Genomic DNA, 20,773 nt, shown 5'->3' with positions numbered 1-20,773 from the left:
GGCTTTACTTTTCATCTTCAGTGTTTTCTTATTGCCAAGCCCTGAGTCGTCATCATTAGCTGTTGCTAAAGGGGGAGAGGAAGAGTTATGGGGGTTACTATCTGTATTTAGCCCGTTCTGACTTAAGTAGTGCACATTCTGTAAAACAGTAGATGGAAAAACCTCCTTCAGTTGGTGATAGTTCAAGTATTAAGAAAATGTGTGTGTTCATTTCTCTTCAAGGAGAGATGTGATCGCCAAGGAGGAAACACTTCATGTTAACATTAATCCAATATCTATTAACTAATAATGGTGTATGTGAGAAAGCATCGCTAAATTCTGCAGCAATATAAAGCAAATCAGGTGATCAGAATAAGGCAGGTGAGAAAAATGGTATGGGGAAGTTTGCAGGGAAAGCAGCAGATGTTTGTAGTGTTTGAGTTTCATAGGCCTAAAGGTCTGTTTGCATGAAGCTCAGTCAGTAATTGCTGTTTGGGGAAAAATGCTTGAGATAGCAGCTGCCTGTCTGATCTCTTCCATCTCAATGCTGCTCGTGTGGGGTGTGTTGCCTCAGTGAAGTATGAAGCCATCTCCCTGCAGAACCCTGGAAGCTCTGCTCAAGTTGAGGAGATGAAGTGCTGGGGAGGCAGTTTACATTTAGACTTGACTTTACTTTAGACTCTGTACATTTAGACTTCATTTTAGAAGAGGAAATTCTCAAACCACACCCATTTGCATGCTCTCCTCATTCATTTGTAGGGCCCTCATCGCCATAAAGTATGCAGTAAGTATTCAGGAAATAGCTGGTTTTACTTGGATATATAGCAAGGGGGCCTTTAGTTCTTTTAGTCATGCATTTTCGACTGTTTAAATTATAAAAATGTCAAGTCTGGGGGTTTATTTTTTGTTCTGGTTTTGTTAAAAATTTCTTAGGAATCTCCAGAGATGCTACTGAGAGCTCTTGCATCTCGGATGAAAGAGCAAGGGAACTTGAATGCATAACAAAGCCACCCTTGGTCCCAAATGCTTATCAAGCTGTAACGCTTTAAAAATAACATTTGAAAGCTTTACAAATCTTTCGAAGAACTGTTTCCCGTCCAATTGCTCAGCTTCTGTATTTTGATACTTTCATCATCACGTCCCCAGTCCTTCATTTACCTTGGAATTTTCCATTGATGCAAGTTCTGAATAGCTTTTTCCTTTTTCTCTCCTCTGAATCCAAGTAGATAAGGGAAACAGACTTCTTACAAGGCTCTTTGCTGCCTTCTTTGAGGCTGCACCATAAAGAAACAGCAACAGTAACAAAGCTTGCACCTAGTTCTTTCCCTCTTTCACCTTTAATTAAAAGTTGAAGCTTAATATTGGCTTCTGTTTTGAATATGCTCTTTTGTGAACACATACTCCAAGCTGCTAAGGGAACAACTGTGGGCGTTCTTCCTTTTGCAGTGGTTGTGAGCCGGTATCCTCTCATTAAGGTGTTAACATTAGAAGCCATAGGAAGCGAGTGTGCAGCTGTGAGAACATGTGGTGAGATGTGTTAATGGCTTCATGTTATCTCACAGTAATGGTGACATTAATGAGTCTCCCTCGTAACTCAGAGAGTTTGCACACTACCGTGTAGCATCCCTGAATTAATTACTGAATGTTCATTCTGTAATCTATAATGGCATTATGTTTAGAGCTGTCTAGAGACATTTGCGTATCATTTATCTGATAGACAGTAACAGCTTTGAAAATTCTCATTAAATTGTTAAATGATGGATATCTTTTCATTGTTTCTCCAAACAACCATAAAGACACTGATAACAATTGTTACTAATGATTTTATTGCATATATATATATTAGAGAGGTTATTGGAATGAAATAAATGAAAGAATGACCTTTTTATTTGTCGCCTTTCCTTGTTGGAGACGAGACCATCCACTGTGATCTTTGTGAGCACCACAAAGTGCTATTTCAGTACTGGTTAGTTGGCTCTGGTTTACTTCCAAAGGCAGGAAGAACCTGTCAGTAGAAATAAAAACACTAGCTGAAGATCGCTGCTGGTACTTCAGCTCTTTATTGTCTGTTATTTGTATCACAGTGATGCTGAGGGGGCCTGCCATTGTGCTATAGCTGCACAAAACTGTGGCAGTGTGCTTCGTGCTGAGGATCTTTTATGTCTAAATAAACAGTGCAGAGGCTGAAAGGAAGAACAGAACATTGTGAGTAGGTGTGCTTACATTGAGCAGGCGTGATGGCAAACAAAACAGCGTTAGCGTACCCTCCTTGGGAACTAACTAGTAGTGTTGCAGCACTGTCTTTACACACTGCTTGGATGCTCTTCCTGGGTGTTCCATGCTAAATCACCTTCTTCCCAGATGTAGTGAGGGGAACATCCCACTAAAAGATAATGCGAATTCTTATTTTAAAAGTCATTACTAAGGCAGTGCTGTGTGACTGCCTTTAACTCACAGAAATACCATGACCTCCCAAATGCTCATTCATTTGATACGTAAAATGTGAAGTGAGTCAAGAAATGTTTTATTCTTTTCTCTTTTTCTTTTTCCCCAGGAATTTGGAAAGTCGTGGGAGGAAGTGCAGTCAGAGGATGATCGGGAACTGCTAGATAACCTTGAGGAGTAAGAGCTAATTGTGTGCACTTATAAAGAGCCGTAAGAGCGTTACTGTTGAAAGCAGTTACGGGAAAAATGCTGTTCATAGTTAGTTCACGGTTAAGATTCATTTAAGCCAGTGCAATCGACACCAAATTGTTTTCATCAAAGGCGTTTCTCCACAATGAGGACTATTTGTTAATTTACACATAGCTCAACCAGCACCTTCTAGGTTTTACGGTAATGTAGGCAAAACCTTTTATTTTGTACTCAAAAGTGAACTGGGTATTCTCAGATTTAAAATCAAAAGTAAATTTGAAGTGAATTTGTCAGTGGTGCTGACTGAGAACAAAATCTGCCTCTCCCCTGTGCTCTTCTTGGCTCCAGGCCCTCTGATCACCACAAAGGTGTCTTCCTTGACTGCAGAGATTTGGATAAACAAGGAGTGGGCACCCAGCTCCCTGACCTTCCTTAAGCTTAATTTTGTTAGTTAATAACTGGGTACAATCATATTTTCATCTCTAAGCAGTACTGTGAATCTAAACAGATGAGTGCTGGTATTTATTCTCTGCACACATATCTAAATGTGGCATGAATTATTGTCTTTTTCAGAAATAATACTTGATGAATAAATATCAGACTGATTAAAATGTGTGTGATGCTTTTATCTATGGCCGGCATATTGAAAGACTAGAAAAGCTTGAAAGACCTTGTAAAAATAAACTCTGAAAGTAGTTGTTTGTAACTTGCCAAGCTGATTAGAAACTGAAGTTAAGACCCTGATGGTGGTGAAGGGAAATTCAAGCACAAGTGATGGTTTCATGCTGCCTGCCTGCACAGGAGGTGCCCAGCAATAACTGCTTCGTTGTTCTTGAATTTCCAGTGTTTCTTTTTTAGACGGAAAACCAGTTTCTAATCATGTATTCAGCTATAAATCCATACTTTTCCACTCCTTCAAAGTATTTTGTTTCTCTGGGTTGTTTTTTTTTTTGCACTGTGAAAGCAGAACCTGTAGTGCTTTTGCACAAAATGACTCTTTCCCATAATTAATTGATTTATTTTTTTTAAATTCTTAATCGTTAGAGACTGGTCCGACTGGGAGGAGCACCCTGTGTGTGCAGTTTGCCTGTTCTGTGAACAACAAGCAGACACCACAGAAAAGCTGCACCTTCACATGCAGGTAAGACCTGTGGTGATGCTTTCATACTGGTGGGTAGCTGAGCTCCACCACACCGCTCTCTCACTTCCCCCGCCTCAAAAGCACAGGAGGAGAAAATGCAATGGAAAAGGGCTCAAGATATGGATACAGAGATCACTTGCCAATTATCATCATGGGCAAAACAACCTCAGTATAGGGAGATGAATATTATTGCTTGTTGCTAGTGGGCTGAAGCAGTGAGAAACTGAAACAAACTAAAAACACTTTCCCCACCTCTACATCCTCTTCTGCTCCTCCTCCCACGTGGCACAAGGGGGCCGCACTCAGTCTATGTTGCTTCTGTGGTCTCCTCCACATAAACCAAATACTCTTAATTATCAGTTCTTTCATCACTTTGGAATTAAAAAGTAGGATTGTAGTGTCTTTGTTAAGGTCAGTTCAACTGCTTAACTGGAACACTTTCTTTAGTGCAGAACTAAGGCATTGCATCTGCAGCATCTACATCTACAGCATTCAGTTTGTCACGGAGACTATGAATAGCTGGTACTTTTAACTATATAGTCTGATACAGACAATAAAAAGGTGATATTTTTAATATTAAAGTGGCTTAATGATTTAATACGTACGATGGTTAGTACCTGTGTTTCAGTTTTGATATACTAAATAACAGGAGCATTGATTTTTAACACGGTATGAAAGTTTCTGATGAAGAGAACCTCTGGGGAGTTATACCATGTATTAACATTTGCATGTGTCTGTGTCAGTCTATGACAAGCTGTGTTTAATATGGACTACTTGAAATAGCAGAAATTAGATTATTTTCTCTTTTTTTTCTTTTTTTTTTTCCTCCAGAAATCACATGGATTTGACTTTCTTAAAATAAAATCAGAGCTTGGTGAGTAAGAAACGCTGTACTTGTCAGTATTTGCAACTAGTCTGGAGAAAATCACATTATAAGAATACTGGAAAGCGACTGTATCAATTTGATTTCTGTTTGGGCATCTAACTTTTCCATTACAGATACTGTTTCAGCTGGCTTACAAAAGACAACCAAAACCACTATTTTTCTGGAACCCTTGTTAGTGCCAAGTATGTGTGCTATTTTCTGTAGAACCATTGGCTTTTTTCAGAGTAGCCCCTACAAATAGCTGCTCTGTAAGTCTCGTGGCTGGCTGCTGCAGCCTTGGAATAACCATTACTAGTAAGATTATTATTATGCTTGTTAAGACTTGCTTGTGGCTTAGGAGGCCGGGGTCTAAGCTTTGTTTGGCCAGTGTTTGCATTCTGCTGTAGACTAAGAGTAAGCAGGCTGTAATTATTACAGTAAAATAAGAACTGGTTCCCCTTCATCTAAGAAGAAACATTTGTTCAGTTAGTTTGCAGTGCTGGTCTTCAGTAACCCTTATCAACCTTTATGCTTAAACCAAGAAAGCATTTGTAAATTAAATGTTAGATTCCTTAAGTACTCAATTGCTGCCCTTTCTCTTAGGTCTAAACTTTTATCAGCAAGTGAAGCTGGTGAACTTCATAAGGAGAGAAATCCATCATTGTCGTTGTTACAACTGCCAGGAGAAATTTCAGTCTAAAGGAGGACTGATAAGTCATATGGAAGAGACAAAACACATCACATTCCTGCCAGCCAGGTCTACCTGGGACCAACCACAGTAAGGGCAAACGTCTTTCTTCCAGCATTTATACCGTTGCTTGGCAATGTCTGTAAAGCAGTAAATATGTGACTATCTAGTAATACTCTATTCTATCACACCTTGTTGCTTCCAGGTATTATTTTCCTACCTATGAAAATGATACACTCCTCTGTACACTGTCAGACAGCGAAGATCTGATACCTGAGGATCAAAGCGAAGTTGTCCCTGTTGTAAGTGAAGATATATCCAGTCTAAAAGCTCTCAAACGGAGCAGCATTTTAAACCAACTACTGTGTGAAGAGAACAGCAGCCATGATAAAAGTTGACCTTCAATGATCTTTGAGTGTTTCTCCTGGAATACAAAAAATACATTCTTTCACTAACATTGGAATATGGTATATATGTTATCTCTGGGCTAATATTACGTGGATGGGAATACCAAATAAAATTTACATGTAAATTCTTTTGGTTTATCTTCCTTTAACTTACAGCTTTGCTTTAAAATTAACTGCTGTGTTTTCTGGTTGGTTCTTAGAACACTCCTGGAATTATTCACAAATAGGATTTTTCTTCTTTTCTTTCTGAATCTGTCAGAATCAGAGTTCTACTTCAAGGCCACTACTTTTAAAGTACTACTGAAGTAGTTCTACTTTAAGAACTTCAGCTGTTCGTTAAAGTGACTGTATTTACTTTAAGATGGAGCTTAAAAGTTCCCCAAGTTACAAAAGTTGCAAAAGGTCTTCAGCAGGTCCAGGAGCACACCAGTGTTGACAGGGCAAAGCAGCTCATAGCATAGCTCACAGCATAGGATGATCAAAACCTAAGTATTTCTGCCTCCCATTTTTCCACATCAGATTTTGATAGGACAAGGGGGAATGGTTTTAAACTGAGACAGGGGAGGTTTAGGTTAGATATTAGGAGGAAGTTTTTCACTCAGAGGGTGGTGACACACTGGAACAGGTTGCCCAAGGAGGTTGTGGATGCCCCATCCCTGCAGGCATTCAAGGCCAGGCTGGATGTGGCTCTGGGCAGCCTGGTCTGGTGGTTGGTGACCCTGCACATAGCAGGGGGTTGAAACTGGATGATCCTTGTGGTCCTTTTCAACCCAGGCCATTCTATGATTCTCTCTGAGATTTTATTTAAAGTAGTTCCAGAGTTCAGGTTCGGCTTCCTGTAAAATGCACAACTGCTTTCAAAACTGGTAGCACATTCCTTTTTCTTCATTAGTCCAATGTGTGTGAGTCTCAGCTCAGTACCCTTCCTTGCCTGAGAAGATTCAGAGCCATAGCTTTTGCATGCTTCCCTTTACCTGAAATAGCTTGCTGTCAATAACAGTTATTATTTGTCGTTATATGATGATTGAGAATTAGATAGCAGTCCCTAGGAGCAGGAACTAAAGCTCAAATCTTTATGAGTGTTCTGGTAAGCTTCTATATCTAGCCTCATTCACCCTGCAATATATTCGGATCAGTTTCTTTTAACTTGTATTGAACTTGCATTCTCCTGGCATTACTCATCACCCACTGGCACTTCTTTTTGCCTCTCCTTTCTTATTTGTTCTTAGGCCCAGGTGCTCCAAAGCTAAATTACAGCAACAAGATGCTGAAAATGTATTGAGAAAGTCAGAGCCGCCTCCTAACTGCACAGTGAAGCAGGCATGGAAGCAATTCCTCACTCTGTCAAGACAAAATGAGATAGGAGTGGATCAGCAGGTGCTGAGAGTACAGACAAAGGAAGGGAGCAGGTGTATCCTCATACCTGCGTTGGCTTTGATTAAACAGGTTCAACAATTTTGGAGGGTTTTTATGTTTGGTTGGCTGGTGGTTGAACTGGAATATCCGACTGTCTTAAATGTGCTGTAGTTTGTTCCTCATGTAATTATGTTAATGTCGGGTAGTAATTGACTGCTGCTCTTGACTATTTGTTTTTCCTTTAAATAGTTTTCTTCCAAAGCAGCTCCTGTTCTTCCTACATTAGAAATTGACTTCAGTTTTTTCAGTCAGATCCTCAGCTGAGGTAGAAGAAAGAGTTGGTAGGGTTTACATTAGCTATATGAGTGTTGAGCAGTGTTAAAAATCAGTGAGGGAACTGCGGGTAAATCAGCAGCCAGGGATGTGTTTTATGGCACGTCCATCTGAGAAGGGCACATTAGGGGAAAGATAAAATTTTATTGATATATCATAAAGTGAAATTGCAAAATGTTTCCTAATGAAGAGAAATGTCGTGCTGAGTCACTCAGGTTCCTACAAAGTGAAATCAAGACTATCAGCAATATGAAACTGCTGCTAACAGAAATAACATTGTTGTGACTTTTCAGGGCAGAATTAAGAAAGGATGTCAGGAGGTGTTTTATAAATAACATGGGTTGGTTGAGTAGAGAAGAAAAGGTACATATGAAGAAATGAGCAGCAGTGTGTAATTTCACTGCAAACACGGAACAGGGAACATGGGGATTAGAGCTGACCTTGTTACTTCAAGTATGCACGGTGGGCAGCAAGGTGCTTTAGTAAGTTCAGAAAGTCAGGATACAGTTTCTAGAGAAAAAATTCAGCATCTTCACTTGGCATGAGGACGCTTCTAACTGGGTTTTGCTAGAGAATCCTATCTTGTTTGATGGCCACAGTTTTCCCAAAGGAACACTCGTCTTCTATCTAAAACAACACCCAAAGCAGTGTCTGTTTTAAATCTGGAGTAATCTTGCCATTAAATAGAGGACACAGCTAAGATTGCAGACAGTGATACTCAGCTATTACATGAATAGATACATACTTATAAAACAAAAGTATTTTTGGAAGTCTAACCTGTCCTTCAGCTCAACAAGTTTCATTCCTGGATTTCAGTGACAGAAGCATTAAAAGAACAGTTCCTCCATAAGCCATGCAGTGAACCATGCTGGGTTTTGTACAGTCAGATTAGAAGAATGGGTGGTGCTGACTGGTATGAGAAAAATCTAAACTAGTTTAATTCCAACACACATTTCTTAACACAATACTTCCTCTCAGCCTAGATCTTCTCTCCATATGCATATCTCTTTGCTTTATCTTGTTCAGAAGGGGAGGAGACAGCTTTGTGTCCTGGTGACACGTAATTTTTCCGGCTCACTTTACAAGCACCTTCATTATGTCTGTGTTACTCTTCCACACACTATTTATTCTGGCAATTCTGTGCAGACTTGATTTTTCTTAATGAGTCAATGGTCACTGATTTTCATTTAAGACACTGAGTGTTTTCAGTTCTTGTATTACATTTGTCTGGCATGCTCCAAAAGAACTGTCAGTGGCTAATAGGTTACAAATTGCCAGGTTACCCATTAATTGTAATTACATTTGATATTTGAAATCCACGATCAATTCACTCTCTATATGAAGAGTGGGGAAATTTAGAATACTTACAACCAAAAATATATCAGTCTTTTCTGTATTAATTTAGATAGAAACAAAAGCATCTTCTTGCTACAAATATTCTTTGGAACACAGTTCTCCACCTGGTTTACCATCCAGGGACCAAGGAGATGCAGCATGTAGATTATGTACAAATCTAATGCCTAAACTTCTGTTAGAAAAAATAATTGTAGCCTATGGATCATAGAGAGTCATTATATTCAAGACCCGCCTATATTCAAGACCCGCCTGGACGCCTACCTGTGTGACGTGGTGTAGGGAACCTGCTTTGGCAGGGGGGTTGGACTCGATGATCTCTGGAGGTCACTTCCAACCCCTACAATTCTGTGATTCTGTGATTCAACTCGCTCTACAGTAAACACCTGAAACTTTATTCCATTCCTCACACAGACATCTTAGGAGTCATCTGAGATACCTGAAGATATCCTGCTCCCCAGCCCCTGCTCCTAAAGGATGCTGAATTCTCAAAGGTTTGTGTCAGCTCCATCAACTGTATATAAGCATTTAAATGGCACTGAGCCATGCCAAAGCCTGAGCAGCTAAATTCAGTGCCTCAGGCTGGTAGCTAAATATCTCTTTTAGACTGTATTAGCTGTAATGGAAACCTAGGCACCAAGGTAACATCTGACATCTGGACTTCTGCATTTAGTTACATTAATTCAGAGCCGACTCCTATCCTACTATTGCAGTGTTCACCACGAAGGTGGGCCCCTGCATGGATCAGATGATTTGCCTTCTGGAAAGGAAGACTTTGATAGTCACACTGGACATGTGTCTCCTCTGTTCCCACAACAGTTTTGGGAACAGGAGGACAACTGAAAGAATGAAAGCATCACAATGTGTGCGTTCTACAAGCAGGTGATCTCCTGATCTGTGGAATCTTAATTACAATCCTCTGTTGTGGAGACATTTACTAAACAGGGGTAATCAAGTAGCTGGAAAGGTACTTTCCATGGGTAGGTTGTAATGTGCTTGTCATTCTGTCCTTTTTTTCCTGCACATAGCATGCAGAGCTCAGCCAGACTGAGGCCAGCAGACACTATTACAGTGCAGTGATATTGTAATGACATTCCAAAAGAAAAAAAGCCTATGGTTTATGGTGATTAATTTAACCTGACTCTCAATATAAATTACAGCAGTCTTTGTACCAACTCATCGCAGAAGAATGTAGTAGGTAACACTTTAAATGGCACATCTCCTCTCTGGTGCCTTTGCAAAGGATAGAGCTTGTAGCCCTGCAAAAACTGAGACTGAAAAGACCCCAGTGAGGTGCAGTCCCTGGGCTGGCAGCTCGTAGCTTCAGCGTCAGCATCAAACAGGAAGACAGAACACCACAAGGTGTGAATCCACATGGCAGGATTTGCTGCTAGGTGTGAAACCTGTGCCAGATATTAGTCATTTCTATTATTTTTTAAGCCTATGGGCTAGTAGTTGTTTATACAAATAGTTTCTCTGGCTGTATTGCAAAGGAAGTGCAAGGGCCATCAAAGGAAGTTAAAAGATTCTTTATCTGCACTTGATGTTCCAGTGTGCCCACACACTTAGCACTCCTGCAACCTCTCACCTGCAGGTACCCATGCCAGTATAGTTAAGCATATGAAAGATGCCTGAACTCCTCCTCTTTCCTTTTGGCACCACAAGGTGCCTGGAAAGCAACAGAGGCAGCTCTTTGGTGTTATGTTGAGCTCCTGAACATGGTAAACTGCACATGTGTTTCTTTAGGCTAAAAAAATGCTTCAAAATGTTGGACTTTGAGGCAGATGTGCAATGCATCTTTGTGTCGTGTCACACCAGGATGTAATGAAATCCATCAGAACAATGACAGGCCAATTTCTGGCATCACCTTAAGCCATGGCTGTACTGAATGGCAGGAGACGTGTTTTTCATTGCTGTGCTCTCTGGAAATATTAAAACCATATAGAAATACACAATGCAGGAAGAACTGATTTCTCATTAGCAAGGCTATCTTTGCAAATTGCCTGCTACGTATTTGCAGAGTTGAGTGTTGCCTTAACCTTGAAGTGGTTTTAGCTTTAACCTTCCAGTTGTGTTGTGCCTGGTTTGCTACGTTCTGATGCACATCTGAGTATCACGAACAGATACAATGCTGTGAGTTCTCACAGATACTTGGTCCTCTTTAAAAGCTGCTTACGCTGTGTGGCATTGTGGTATGAGTCCAGGTGAAATAAAGAGCAAAGGATCACAGACAGGGCTTAGCTTTGCCAAGAAGGCTGGTGAAAATGTGGCAGTGTTGGCCTCGTGTGTGCCTACAGTCAACAACTCTCCATGCATCCCTTGACAAATGTTTCTTCCCTGCGTCTCAGTTTCCTAACCAGCAAGATTTGCAAGGTTGTGCAATAATAGTTACCAGATGAAAATGCCAGATATCAGACAGGACTACATTGTATCCATGCAGCTAATACGTATTGGTCAGGTTGTGGTATTTAACACACTTTGCTTATCAGGTGATTAGATTGCCATCAGAAAAGCTATTCATTCACTAAGAAACTTGACTTCCCATAAGTTTTAAGAATATGCCTCACTTGCCATTGTTTGAGGTTTATAAGTAAAGGAATAACATTCTGAAGATGATCCTCTGAGCTTCACATTGTAGATCTTCCAAGCTTCACTTAAAGACCTGTAAGGAAAGAAAGCCATCAGAGAATACAGAATAGCCGTGTTCCACACCGGCTGAGAGAAGATGCTCAAGAGCCTCCTCCAAGTCTTCAAATATATAAACCTGTGGATTTCCTGAAGTTAAACGAAATAATAAGTTAAAAACATTGTGAATCCTTTCATTCACTTAATTGTTACTTTGCTTTGCAAACAGTGTCCATCTGAAGTCGTAGCTCCCTGAGAATTTTCCAAGCACAGGTTTTATATTCTCATTATAAAGTATGTGCATGTGAGGTATTTAAAAAAGATTTCTAAGGATTCCCTTAAGCTCGTGGTATTTTATGTATCTTACATTTGCTTCTGGGTAGGAAAGTTTCTAAGTAAGTGGGAACCTTTTATCTTCATTACAGCTGATAATGGACAGAATCCCCTCTCAAATGTACCGTAATAATGCCTTCATCTGTATTCTCTTCTTGGTCAGATGCTTGAGCCTTCTCACTCGCTCTGAGCCAGCCAGACAAACAGGCCACATTTTGGGTAAGCGAGCTGTGAAATCACAGATCACTTATATATATCATACTATATAGCATATATCACTTATACCGTTTCTGTAGATGTAGGGTATGAAAAAAATCTTAATGAATCCCAATGTCAGATCCTTGATTTCTTTTTTTATTTAATGGAAAACAATGGGAATCCAGCAAAAAATGTTTAATAAAAGAGCCCTCAAAACCCCTGGACATTTAAGCCAGATGAGTGCTCACACCCAAAGCAGTCCCACAGTTGCCTTGGGGCAGTCCCTCAGTTACCCTTAAGTGAGGTCTGGGGACTCAGGGGCACGTGACAGCAGCCATCCAGCCTTCAGCAGGAGGCTGGGGTCTAATGCAGGGTAACAACAGGGATCACTGCCCCACAGGTGCCAGTCCACTGCCCTCAGTGACTAGCGACCTTTAGATATGAGAGAGGTGGGATTCCTGCTGCTTCCTACTGGTGCCACCGGGAAAATGTTTGATTGCCCTCTAATGACTGCTTTAAAATCAGTTACAAAGGATTCCAATCAATGCCTAAGATGAATGTTGACACCTTACCGAGGAATAATCTCCTGCTATTCTGTTTTGGGTTTTTTTCCATTTGAAAAAAAGATTCCTTAGCATTTGACAGTTCTTCCTGGCTTTCTGCTGATTACAAATAGTACAGGCAAACACTCTTTGTTCCCAGTGTTCAACCCCCATCTCTCCCCTTGCCACCACCCCTCCCATTTCCCCCCACCGCCTCCTGCCCCTCACCCGGCTCTACCTGGCAAGCGCAGGGAACGCTCTGGCTCTGGTCCTCCTCCCATGGGATGGCGAAGCTCAATAAGATGGTAGCAGCTGCTGCAAGCTGACCTGAAAAAAAAAGAGAGGGCTGTGGGTCTAAGAGATTGGAATCCATAAAAATTATGCCCCAGGTGCTACCTTCAAAATAAGCCTAAAATGAAAAATGCAATTGGATAATAAGCTGTGGAGAAATCACAGGAGGCACCGGGAATCTCTCGGAACACAATGTGGAAACTTGCACTGACCTCCAGAGTGACAGCACTGGCTACGAGGGGAAAAAAATTAAGCAAGACAGTTATGACTACAGCCAGGGATCTTCTGTGAGAATAAAAATATTAAGCTGAAAATACCAGGGCAACACTGGGCAAAAATAGAGCTGAGAAAACCAAGAACATCAATCTGCCATCTAAGGGGCAGCAGCAGTTGCCAGTGAAGCCCCATAACTGACCACAGCACCAGGACAGCATCTCAAAGCCAGACCAAACATTATTTCACCCATTATTTAAGGATTTAACAGAGATAAGCGCTCTTGCAGCAGATTTAGGACTTAGCAAAGGCAGTGGAAGCTTGTAAGTCCTGTCACACATGGTCTGTGTATGCTGGTCATGAAGGAAAAAGCATGAACACATTTTCTGTATGCATGTGGGATGATCCAATTAAAATGCGGCTGTTATGGGATCTTGCAAAGTGGCTTTTGTAAATCAATACTGATAATTTATGTTCTCATCTATTGGACATAGCAGCATTCGAACACAGTGTAAGCAGATGACTGGTGTCATCTGTTGTGCAAGCTGTGAGCTGATGTCCTGGTGGCTACGGAACAGGGAAGGAAATCTGGATTTTGTTTCTGTTTCCAAGGAACCAATTAATATTTCTTCTTTTTCAGTACAGTGTTTCCACATCTACCCATGAAAAGGTTATAACCCATCCAAAAGGTGTCATCTTTTTGCCACACGTTTAGAGAGCTCACAGTCTGCCCTTCTGTTAATAACACATTTAACTCCTTGCCCCTCCTGAATTTAGGTAGCAAGTGAATCATTCTGAGCACAGACTCGTGATGAGGCAGCCATCCGTTTAAGCAGTGGTCCAATAAATCTCATTTTCAGGTCCTTTCATTCCATTACTTTGCTTTATTAATGTTTTAAAATGTACTTTGTTTTTGCCTTTTCCTTTTTTGTTTAATATGAAAAATACTGTATTTATTTTCCATTTCTTAGAGCCAGGAAGCTGAAAGCATGTAATCTGGAATAGGTTACTGGAATAGACTCCCCAGAGAGGTGGTTGGATCACCATCCCTGGATGTGTTTAAAAGCCACTTGGATGTGGTGCTCAGGGATATGGTTTAGTGGAGGGTTGTTAGAGTTAGGGTACTATGGTTAGGCTGCGGTTGGACTTGATGATCTTCAAGGTCTTTTCCAACCTGGGTAATTCTATGATTCTATGATTCTAATGGTGCTTCAGCTTGAGATGCGGGATTTCCTGTAATATCAGAGATGTACAAATACACGCCTCTTCCACTGAATAACCAGAAATCCTTACAATAAACGCATCTTTAAATTTATTTCCTGCTATTAAACTTAATGTGTCAGGAATGGGAGCCATACTGGGAACACTCCACTCACAGGAATTATTACAAAGCATATTTACAAAGGGGATGTAACTTGATTACACTCCAGCACCAAGAAATAGAACAACAAAGGTAGAGTTTCAGTGCCTAATGCATCTTTACAAGAAACTTCCCTTATGCCCCAACCCACAATTGAGCCCTGATGTCTCAAACTTCCTGTAGGTTGCCAGGGTCCCTCTGATCTCAATGGGAGTTGCCAGAACGGGCAGCTGACCAATGCAAACACCAAATTAGAGTCATAGAATCACAAGGTTGGAAAGGACCTATAAGATCGTCTAGTCCAACCATCTTCCTATCACCGTTACTATCCTCTATGCTACTAAGCCATATTTCGTAGCACCTAAGGCATACTAAACCGTGCCTCGTAGCATTTTCCTGTTGCTGACTGCAGCAACCAGTACAGCAGTAAGTCATGCTGTAGTTCATCTCTCTGGTGAGCAGCACTGATTTTTATGCCACAGAGCAACCATAAGGGCTTGCAAAGGCAGTGAGAAAGGGAAGGGCTCGAGGAGGTCTGAGGAGGGCCCCCACGGTGAGACAACCTCCTGGCTCCTTACATGAGCGTTTATTTATATCCACCCTCCTCCACTTTGAAGCTGAACACGAACCTTTGAGCCTTTGTCCCTGCCTCAGCAGATCACAGCAGGGATTGCAGGTAGAGGCACACTGACAAGGCCTGCAGTCCTTAATCTATTCTTTCCCTTGAGGGCAAGAACTAGCACAGGCTACAACTACAACTCGAAGCCATTTTAGGCTCAGGAAGACACCGGATCAGATCCCCACTCCCTGTGCAGTCACACCAGCTGGGCCTTCCAATGCCAATTCTGCTCACAGCGTGAAAGAAAACGGAGAATATCCTTCTGTAATTTAGAAGCAGATGAAGCCAGCCTCCTGTGGGCTCCATGCCTCTCCTAGCAGACACATCTGCAGCCTGCACTCACACAGGCACACTGTACCTGAGCTGCTTTTGCAGAGGCTCCTAAAGCCCCCTGGATGTGCATGGAGCTGGCAGAGAGCCTGCTGTGCCCACAGTCACTGTTGTGGTGAGCCAGGGCAGGGCCCAGGCCTGGTGCTGGAGGCAGCACCCACGTGTCGGTGCTGCTTAACTCCCCAGAGCCCTGCAGATAACTGCTAGGAAACTAAAAGGCACAAGTGCCTTAACAACTGCCATCATTCCATTAACAGACTGCAGAAGTCTCTCCTGTCTTTTCCTACACAGTGTTTCTGTTCCTGCTCGAAATTGGTTTTGTCTCTTGTGACAGATTGCAAACTGCCTTACATTTGGAAGCTGACTGCTTCAGGCTCTGCGTCCATTACTCTCATTTAGCACACGTGGAGAAACGTAGAAACAACTGCTTATTCAACACGCTGCGCCACGCAGCTCCCACACAGATATCAGAGGTGAAGGTTTGGCAGCACACATTGCTTAGCACGCGAGACTCCTGAAATTAGCCACTTAATGTGCTGGAGTCAGTAGAATAGCTACAAACATTGGCCTGATCTCTCAAAACATCAAATAATGCCACAAGTTCATTCTCACTGATCTTTAGGGAGAGTCAAAATGAATCTGCGTCCTTCATGAAGAAGAAAGTAAATATAGTTCCAGCTGTGACGGCAGACAAAAATGCTATTGCTGACATGGAAAGACCAAAATGTGGAAACCTCAGGAGTACAGAATGATCCTTGTGTCCAAGTGATGGCTGCACACTGACACAGATGAACTCAGCATGTCACTCCATCACTCCTCTCCTTGAAACACGGGGGGTCGTACAATGGGAAAGGGCTCAGGATAGGGTCATAATGAGAAAAAAAGACTCAGCACAGGGAAATGAATGTAATTTATTGCTGACTGCTACCCAGCTGGAGCTGTGAGAAACTCAAACAAACTAGAAACACCTTTCCTACCCCCACCCCTCCAACAGGGTGGCACAGGGCAATGGGGGCTGCAATCACTCTATGACACATTGTCTCTGCACTGCTCAGCACTCCCAATACCCCTCCCAGTGCCATCCTGCCCCAGCTGATCACACATGGCATGTCAGCTGTGTTTGTATTCAGGAATAATTTTCAAGGGAATAAATTACCGCCTCTCTGACCCTGTCTCTTTTCCAATATTCAGTGTGTTAGTTTGAGGTTTTAAGAGGGCTTTTAATGAATGCTTGTGTTTTTTCTTTAAGTCAAGCACATGTGCTGGTAGTTCTTCCTTCAAAAGCCTCGCGAAGTGCTCATCGTGTTTTTGTGAGGATGCAAGACATACAATCTAATCTCTCTCCAACTTACTTTACTGTAATGCAATTCAATGCAGGTCATGCGATCTAAGAAGAGCATGCAAGGCAGAGCAGCTGCATTTGTGTTCTGCCTCGCACTCGCAAGGCTCCTTAAAGATAAGGGAATTGAAATTTTTGTCACAACATCTGTGCATTTTCATTAGAAAAGCGGTTGATTCCAGCCTGCAAAGCTTGCCACCATTAACCACCATGTTAGCACTTGAGTTTTCTGTGTGAATGAAGGGTTGGGGAGAAAAAGAGAGCTTACCTGTAGTCACCTTGAGTTACACTGCTGGAAGAAAGGCAAAAGCAGTGGAGCCCAGCACCCAGAAGTGCCACACACGTGTAACCAGCAATTGCTCCCATTTCCCATTGTGGCTGCAGGAAGATACAAGGCAGGTGGAGATGTTACAAACTAGGTGGAAACCCCATTTGCAGTTGATTCCTAAGTCCTTGTTTTATAGGTTATTTTCTTTGGCTAGAGAGCAAACAGACAGACTGTTGAATGATTCAGTAGATTCTCATTAAAAAATATTTGGAAGTCTTGATGTTGCATTAGGCAACACAGACAACGTTATTACAGTCTTACTACTGCTTCCCTCTGCTCTTCCTGTCACATCTTTATCCTGTTTAGGTCCTGAGAATCAGGAATATACCCATTTGTATTTGCGGAGTGCCAAATTATCGCCAGTACCTTTCCTGACTTGACTTTGGTTTTGGTATAACATAAGAAATGAAGGATAATATTAGTTCCCAGCTCCTTCTTTCAAGCATACGGTAAGTGCATTCTCTCATACTTCATGCTCAGTTATCATTAATTTATAATTAGGCTCAACTATTTCTCTACTCTGTGCACTCTTCCAGCTGGCATATGTGGCCTGTATGAAAATGTACGTACATCCCATCAGTACATCTCTTCCAAGATAAGGAAAAGTTCATGTTTTCTGGTCACTGAAGGGAACAAAGAAGGAGTTTCAGGCACTTTTGAAGTCTGAGAGTCACACTGTACTTCATTCATTTCTTTAATAGTAATTTTACAAATTATCAGCTTCAGGGAAATACAATTTGCTGTTGCTTACTGCTGCTGGAGTGCACCTTGCAAGCTCTGCGACATGCTAAAATCACATCCTCTGCATGACTTAAATGATACGTGCTTAATTTTCCCTTAAACCACATCTTTACCTTTATAATGTGTTCCATTAATGTCTTCTCATGGTTTCCAGGATAGACCAATACTGTGCTATTTTATGTTTACAGAAGTTGTTGGACTCACCTAGAGCATGAACTTGAAGTACAGTATGATCATAATGAGAAGGCCTTGCTGTTACACACCAGAGCCTTAACAATGGTTAAAAAATCTAGTGCAAACCTATGCCCTTGTGAGGAAAGTTGTTCTTCAGAACTGCCTGGAAGTCATTTAGGAACATGCTAAGTCTGTTAATAAAATAAGGAGATTGGCACTATTTTCCTCCAAATTTCCTGTACAAACACCTGGATGAAGCTGAGCTGAAAAACCTGTTGTGTTCACTGTGTGAAGGTGAGAAGTGTTTTTCAGCAGTGTTAGGTCTTTGAGTTAAATAAGCTAAAATGCTCAATTACAGTGGCAGTAAAGCAATATATACCATATGCAAATGGTAACTAAGTTTGTGCAGCAGGGAAAGATACTGTGCACTATCTGACTAGAGTCTAATCCTTCCTTCTTGGGTGAACCTGGCAGGACTGTGTGGAACCTGCATGCTGGTTTTGCTTATTATGTATCTGATTGCAGAAAATGGTTTTAGGATATTATACTGAGAACCTTTCCCTATCTCCAACATGCATTCATTTGCATTCATGTGGGACCTTGTGCTGCCTTTGTTACTAACTGGATGCTGATTAATATCTTGATTTTCCAAACAGAGACATTGCTCAACAGGAGCAAAGGAATTTGAATGCAACCCATAGTTACCCGGTAGGAATGAAGAAACATTTCTTATCATCTCTCAGCAATTTTGACTTCAGTGAAGCTCATGGGGTCATGTATGTAACTCTAATCATCTGTGTAGAGAATCTTTGCTACTTTCCAGTGACTGAATGAATTCTGCTAGAGGAGCTGTGAAAACATGGCTGTATTTTTGGCTCTTTTTAGACAAATATTTTCTCTGACTTGCCCCAGGTCTCGTTTGAGTTTAAACTGGAAACCTTTCAGGCTGAAAACTAATGAGGGTACATGGCTCTGGCATGGGCAGCTCTGCAGAGAAGCCCCGAGCTGCCTCCGAGTAAGAGCTTCATGCAGCTGCACTGTGCCTTGTAGACAGTCCTCGAGCTGTGCCCATTTTCCCCTTTGGTCTGTGTATTACAAATACCCTGCATATTCTCATTGGGTTGGCAGCTGGAGAGATTGCTGTGTCGGGTGGGAGGGCAAGGTCTTCTACAATCTGTGCCAATGAAACACCCTCGCTTGAAATTTCTGTACAGTGCAGGCCGACGTGCCAAGTGCCTTTCAGAAACAGGCCCTCTGCTTTCATTACCTACCGGCAAGGAGGCAGAAGTTAAGATTTAACTTGCCAAGTCCTTGCTAAAACTCCCTCACACACTGGTCCCAGTGACCATCTTGCTGTGGTTGGAGGCATGGCCTTTAATACACAGACGCAACAAAATACTTTGGCATCTGCCCAAGGCTGCGCTAGAAAGTCAGAGTCAGTAGGACTCAATTAAATGCTTAATTACTGCGAAAAGTTTGGCATTTCCAGAGATGGGGCATGCAAGTTGGGTGCATCACACAGACTTTTGCACACTGTTCTTTTGCAAATCAGGCTGTAGGAGCCCAGAAGCAAACTGAGAAAACAAGTGAGGCAAGGGGCAGCCTCTTTGTGAAATCATTCTGTTGGAAACAGGCTCTGCGCCAGCTTTTCCTTTTCTGTGATGTTTTCCTTTCAGGTTTGGGTCCACTGACTGACTACCTCTGCCTCTTTTCAAGTTTTTTTTCCCCTTTGAACACTGTGTTCTTGCTTCACAGGGAAGCAGAGCCATGGGAGCATCAGAAAAAAGCTTCAGCACCCAGAGTCCTGGCCTCTGGCTCCCTTTCCTTAGGGCTCCCTGCATATTCAAACCTCAGCAGCCCAAGTCACTGCTGGTAGCAGTGGGTTTGCCAGCTCCCGGTTTCTCTGAGTATTAGAGGTATTATTAGGGAATCACCTGCTTTTGTGGGGGAAGGAAATTGCTTGGAAATGTATGTAGCAATCGGAACATAATTTCCTTTAAAAAAAAAAAAAAAATGGAGAGGATTTCTTTTCTAAAGAAAACTTAAAGTAATAGGATCCCAGCTTGATAGTACCTAACAAACCACTGAAACCCTTGCCGAGCTGGCTGAAAGACATAGATCTAAATTAGGTTCTCTGCAGGTAGCTACAGAAGCTTGAATCTAAAATATCGATCGGTTGAGAAGTGTGGCTGCTGGAAAAGTGTGGCGATGTAGAGCTATAGTTCACAGCCTATCTTTGCCCAGTTGTGCTTCAGATAGCAGACTGTCCTGTGCTTTTAAGGTGCAATCAATGGCCTGCATTAGAGCCAGAGGTGGGAGCATTATTTTCTGGAACAACAATTACTCTTTTTTTGTGTGTGACTTTCATGCTCCATTTGGAGGGCTGTGGCACCAGGATGTGTAAATAAGACCACGTGCCTTCAAGAGAAGGAGACGTGTGCACTTCTTTGGGGTGAATGTGCATTTTGTAGCATGTTTACAGAAGGCAAAAGCTGCACAGGAAGATCCTGAAAGTGCCATGCACCCCATCTCCCAGCTGTCAGCTCTCCTGGGATCGCTGCCCAATGCACCACAGCCATCTGCTGATGGAACCCTTGTCTGTTCCCAGGTGTGGTGTAAACTCCATGTGAATCAGGGAATTTTTAGACCTTCAGATGAGAATCAAGCACTGAGAACCTAAGGGAAATATCATCCAATAGCTGAGCATCTGCCTTGCCAGTGCTTACACTCATCACTTAACTCCCCAAACCCACCCTTGAGGAGCGTGTTAATCCCAGAGACAGCTGCATCACTGCAGCAAAACTGCAGCTTGGGACGGATTCTTGTCAGAGAGCTCAAGAAGCAGTTACAATCATGCTCATTTTATCATACTGTATTTTATAGAGTACCTCGTAGTGAGCTTGTGTGGTATTCCCTGCGTGCAT

General features: G+C 42.0%; 2 protein-coding genes across 33 annotated transcripts in view; one reads left to right on the top strand and one right to left on the bottom strand.

Annotated features, from left to right (window-relative positions):
• Window positions 1–5,842, top strand: part of ZNF277 (zinc finger protein 277) — a 46,686-nt gene extending 40,844 nt beyond the window's left edge. For both annotated transcript variants that reach the window (XM_015854068.2, XM_085513739.1), the window contains 5 exons: window positions 2,534–2,601; window positions 3,658–3,754; window positions 4,586–4,628; window positions 5,223–5,397; window positions 5,513–5,842. In XM_015854068.2, the coding sequence (XP_015709554.2) occupies window positions 2,534–2,601; window positions 3,658–3,754; window positions 4,586–4,628; window positions 5,223–5,397; window positions 5,513–5,705 (576 nt within the window). In that variant the 3' untranslated portion in view covers window positions 5,706–5,842. The remainder of the gene's footprint in view (window positions 1–2,533; window positions 2,602–3,657; window positions 3,755–4,585; window positions 4,629–5,222; window positions 5,398–5,512) is intronic.
• The window catches only part of LOC146762326 (uncharacterized), a 42,521-nt gene that overhangs the window by 1,543 nt on the left and 20,205 nt on the right, over window positions 1–20,773 (bottom strand). For 5 of the 31 annotated variants that reach the window (XM_085513768.1, XM_085513764.1, XM_085513822.1 and 2 more), the window contains 5 exons: window positions 16,875–16,984; window positions 12,693–12,781; window positions 11,840–11,942; window positions 11,328–11,418; window positions 2,011–2,162 (listed from right to left, as the gene is read on the bottom strand). In XM_085513768.1, the coding sequence (XP_085369894.1) occupies window positions 2,058–2,162; window positions 11,328–11,418; window positions 11,840–11,942; window positions 12,693–12,781; window positions 16,875–16,984 (498 nt within the window). In that variant the 3' untranslated portion in view covers window positions 2,011–2,057. Of the gene's footprint in view, window positions 1–1,130; window positions 1,254–1,788; window positions 1,985–2,010; window positions 2,163–10,610; window positions 11,419–11,839; window positions 11,943–12,692; window positions 12,782–16,874; window positions 16,985–20,773 lie in introns of those variants that run through there. The other 26 variants (XM_085513828.1, XM_085513834.1, XM_085513843.1 and 23 more) reach the window with 18 other exon arrangements.

Source organism: Coturnix japonica, chromosome 1, assembly GCF_054131305.1.
Source record: "Coturnix japonica strain WE chromosome 1, WE-NBRP24, whole genome shotgun sequence".
NCBI classification, from domain to species: Eukaryota; Metazoa; Chordata; class Aves; order Galliformes; family Phasianidae; genus Coturnix; species Coturnix japonica.
The sequence above is the reverse complement of the archived record's forward strand: the minus strand, read 5'-3'. Positions and strand labels throughout refer to the sequence as shown.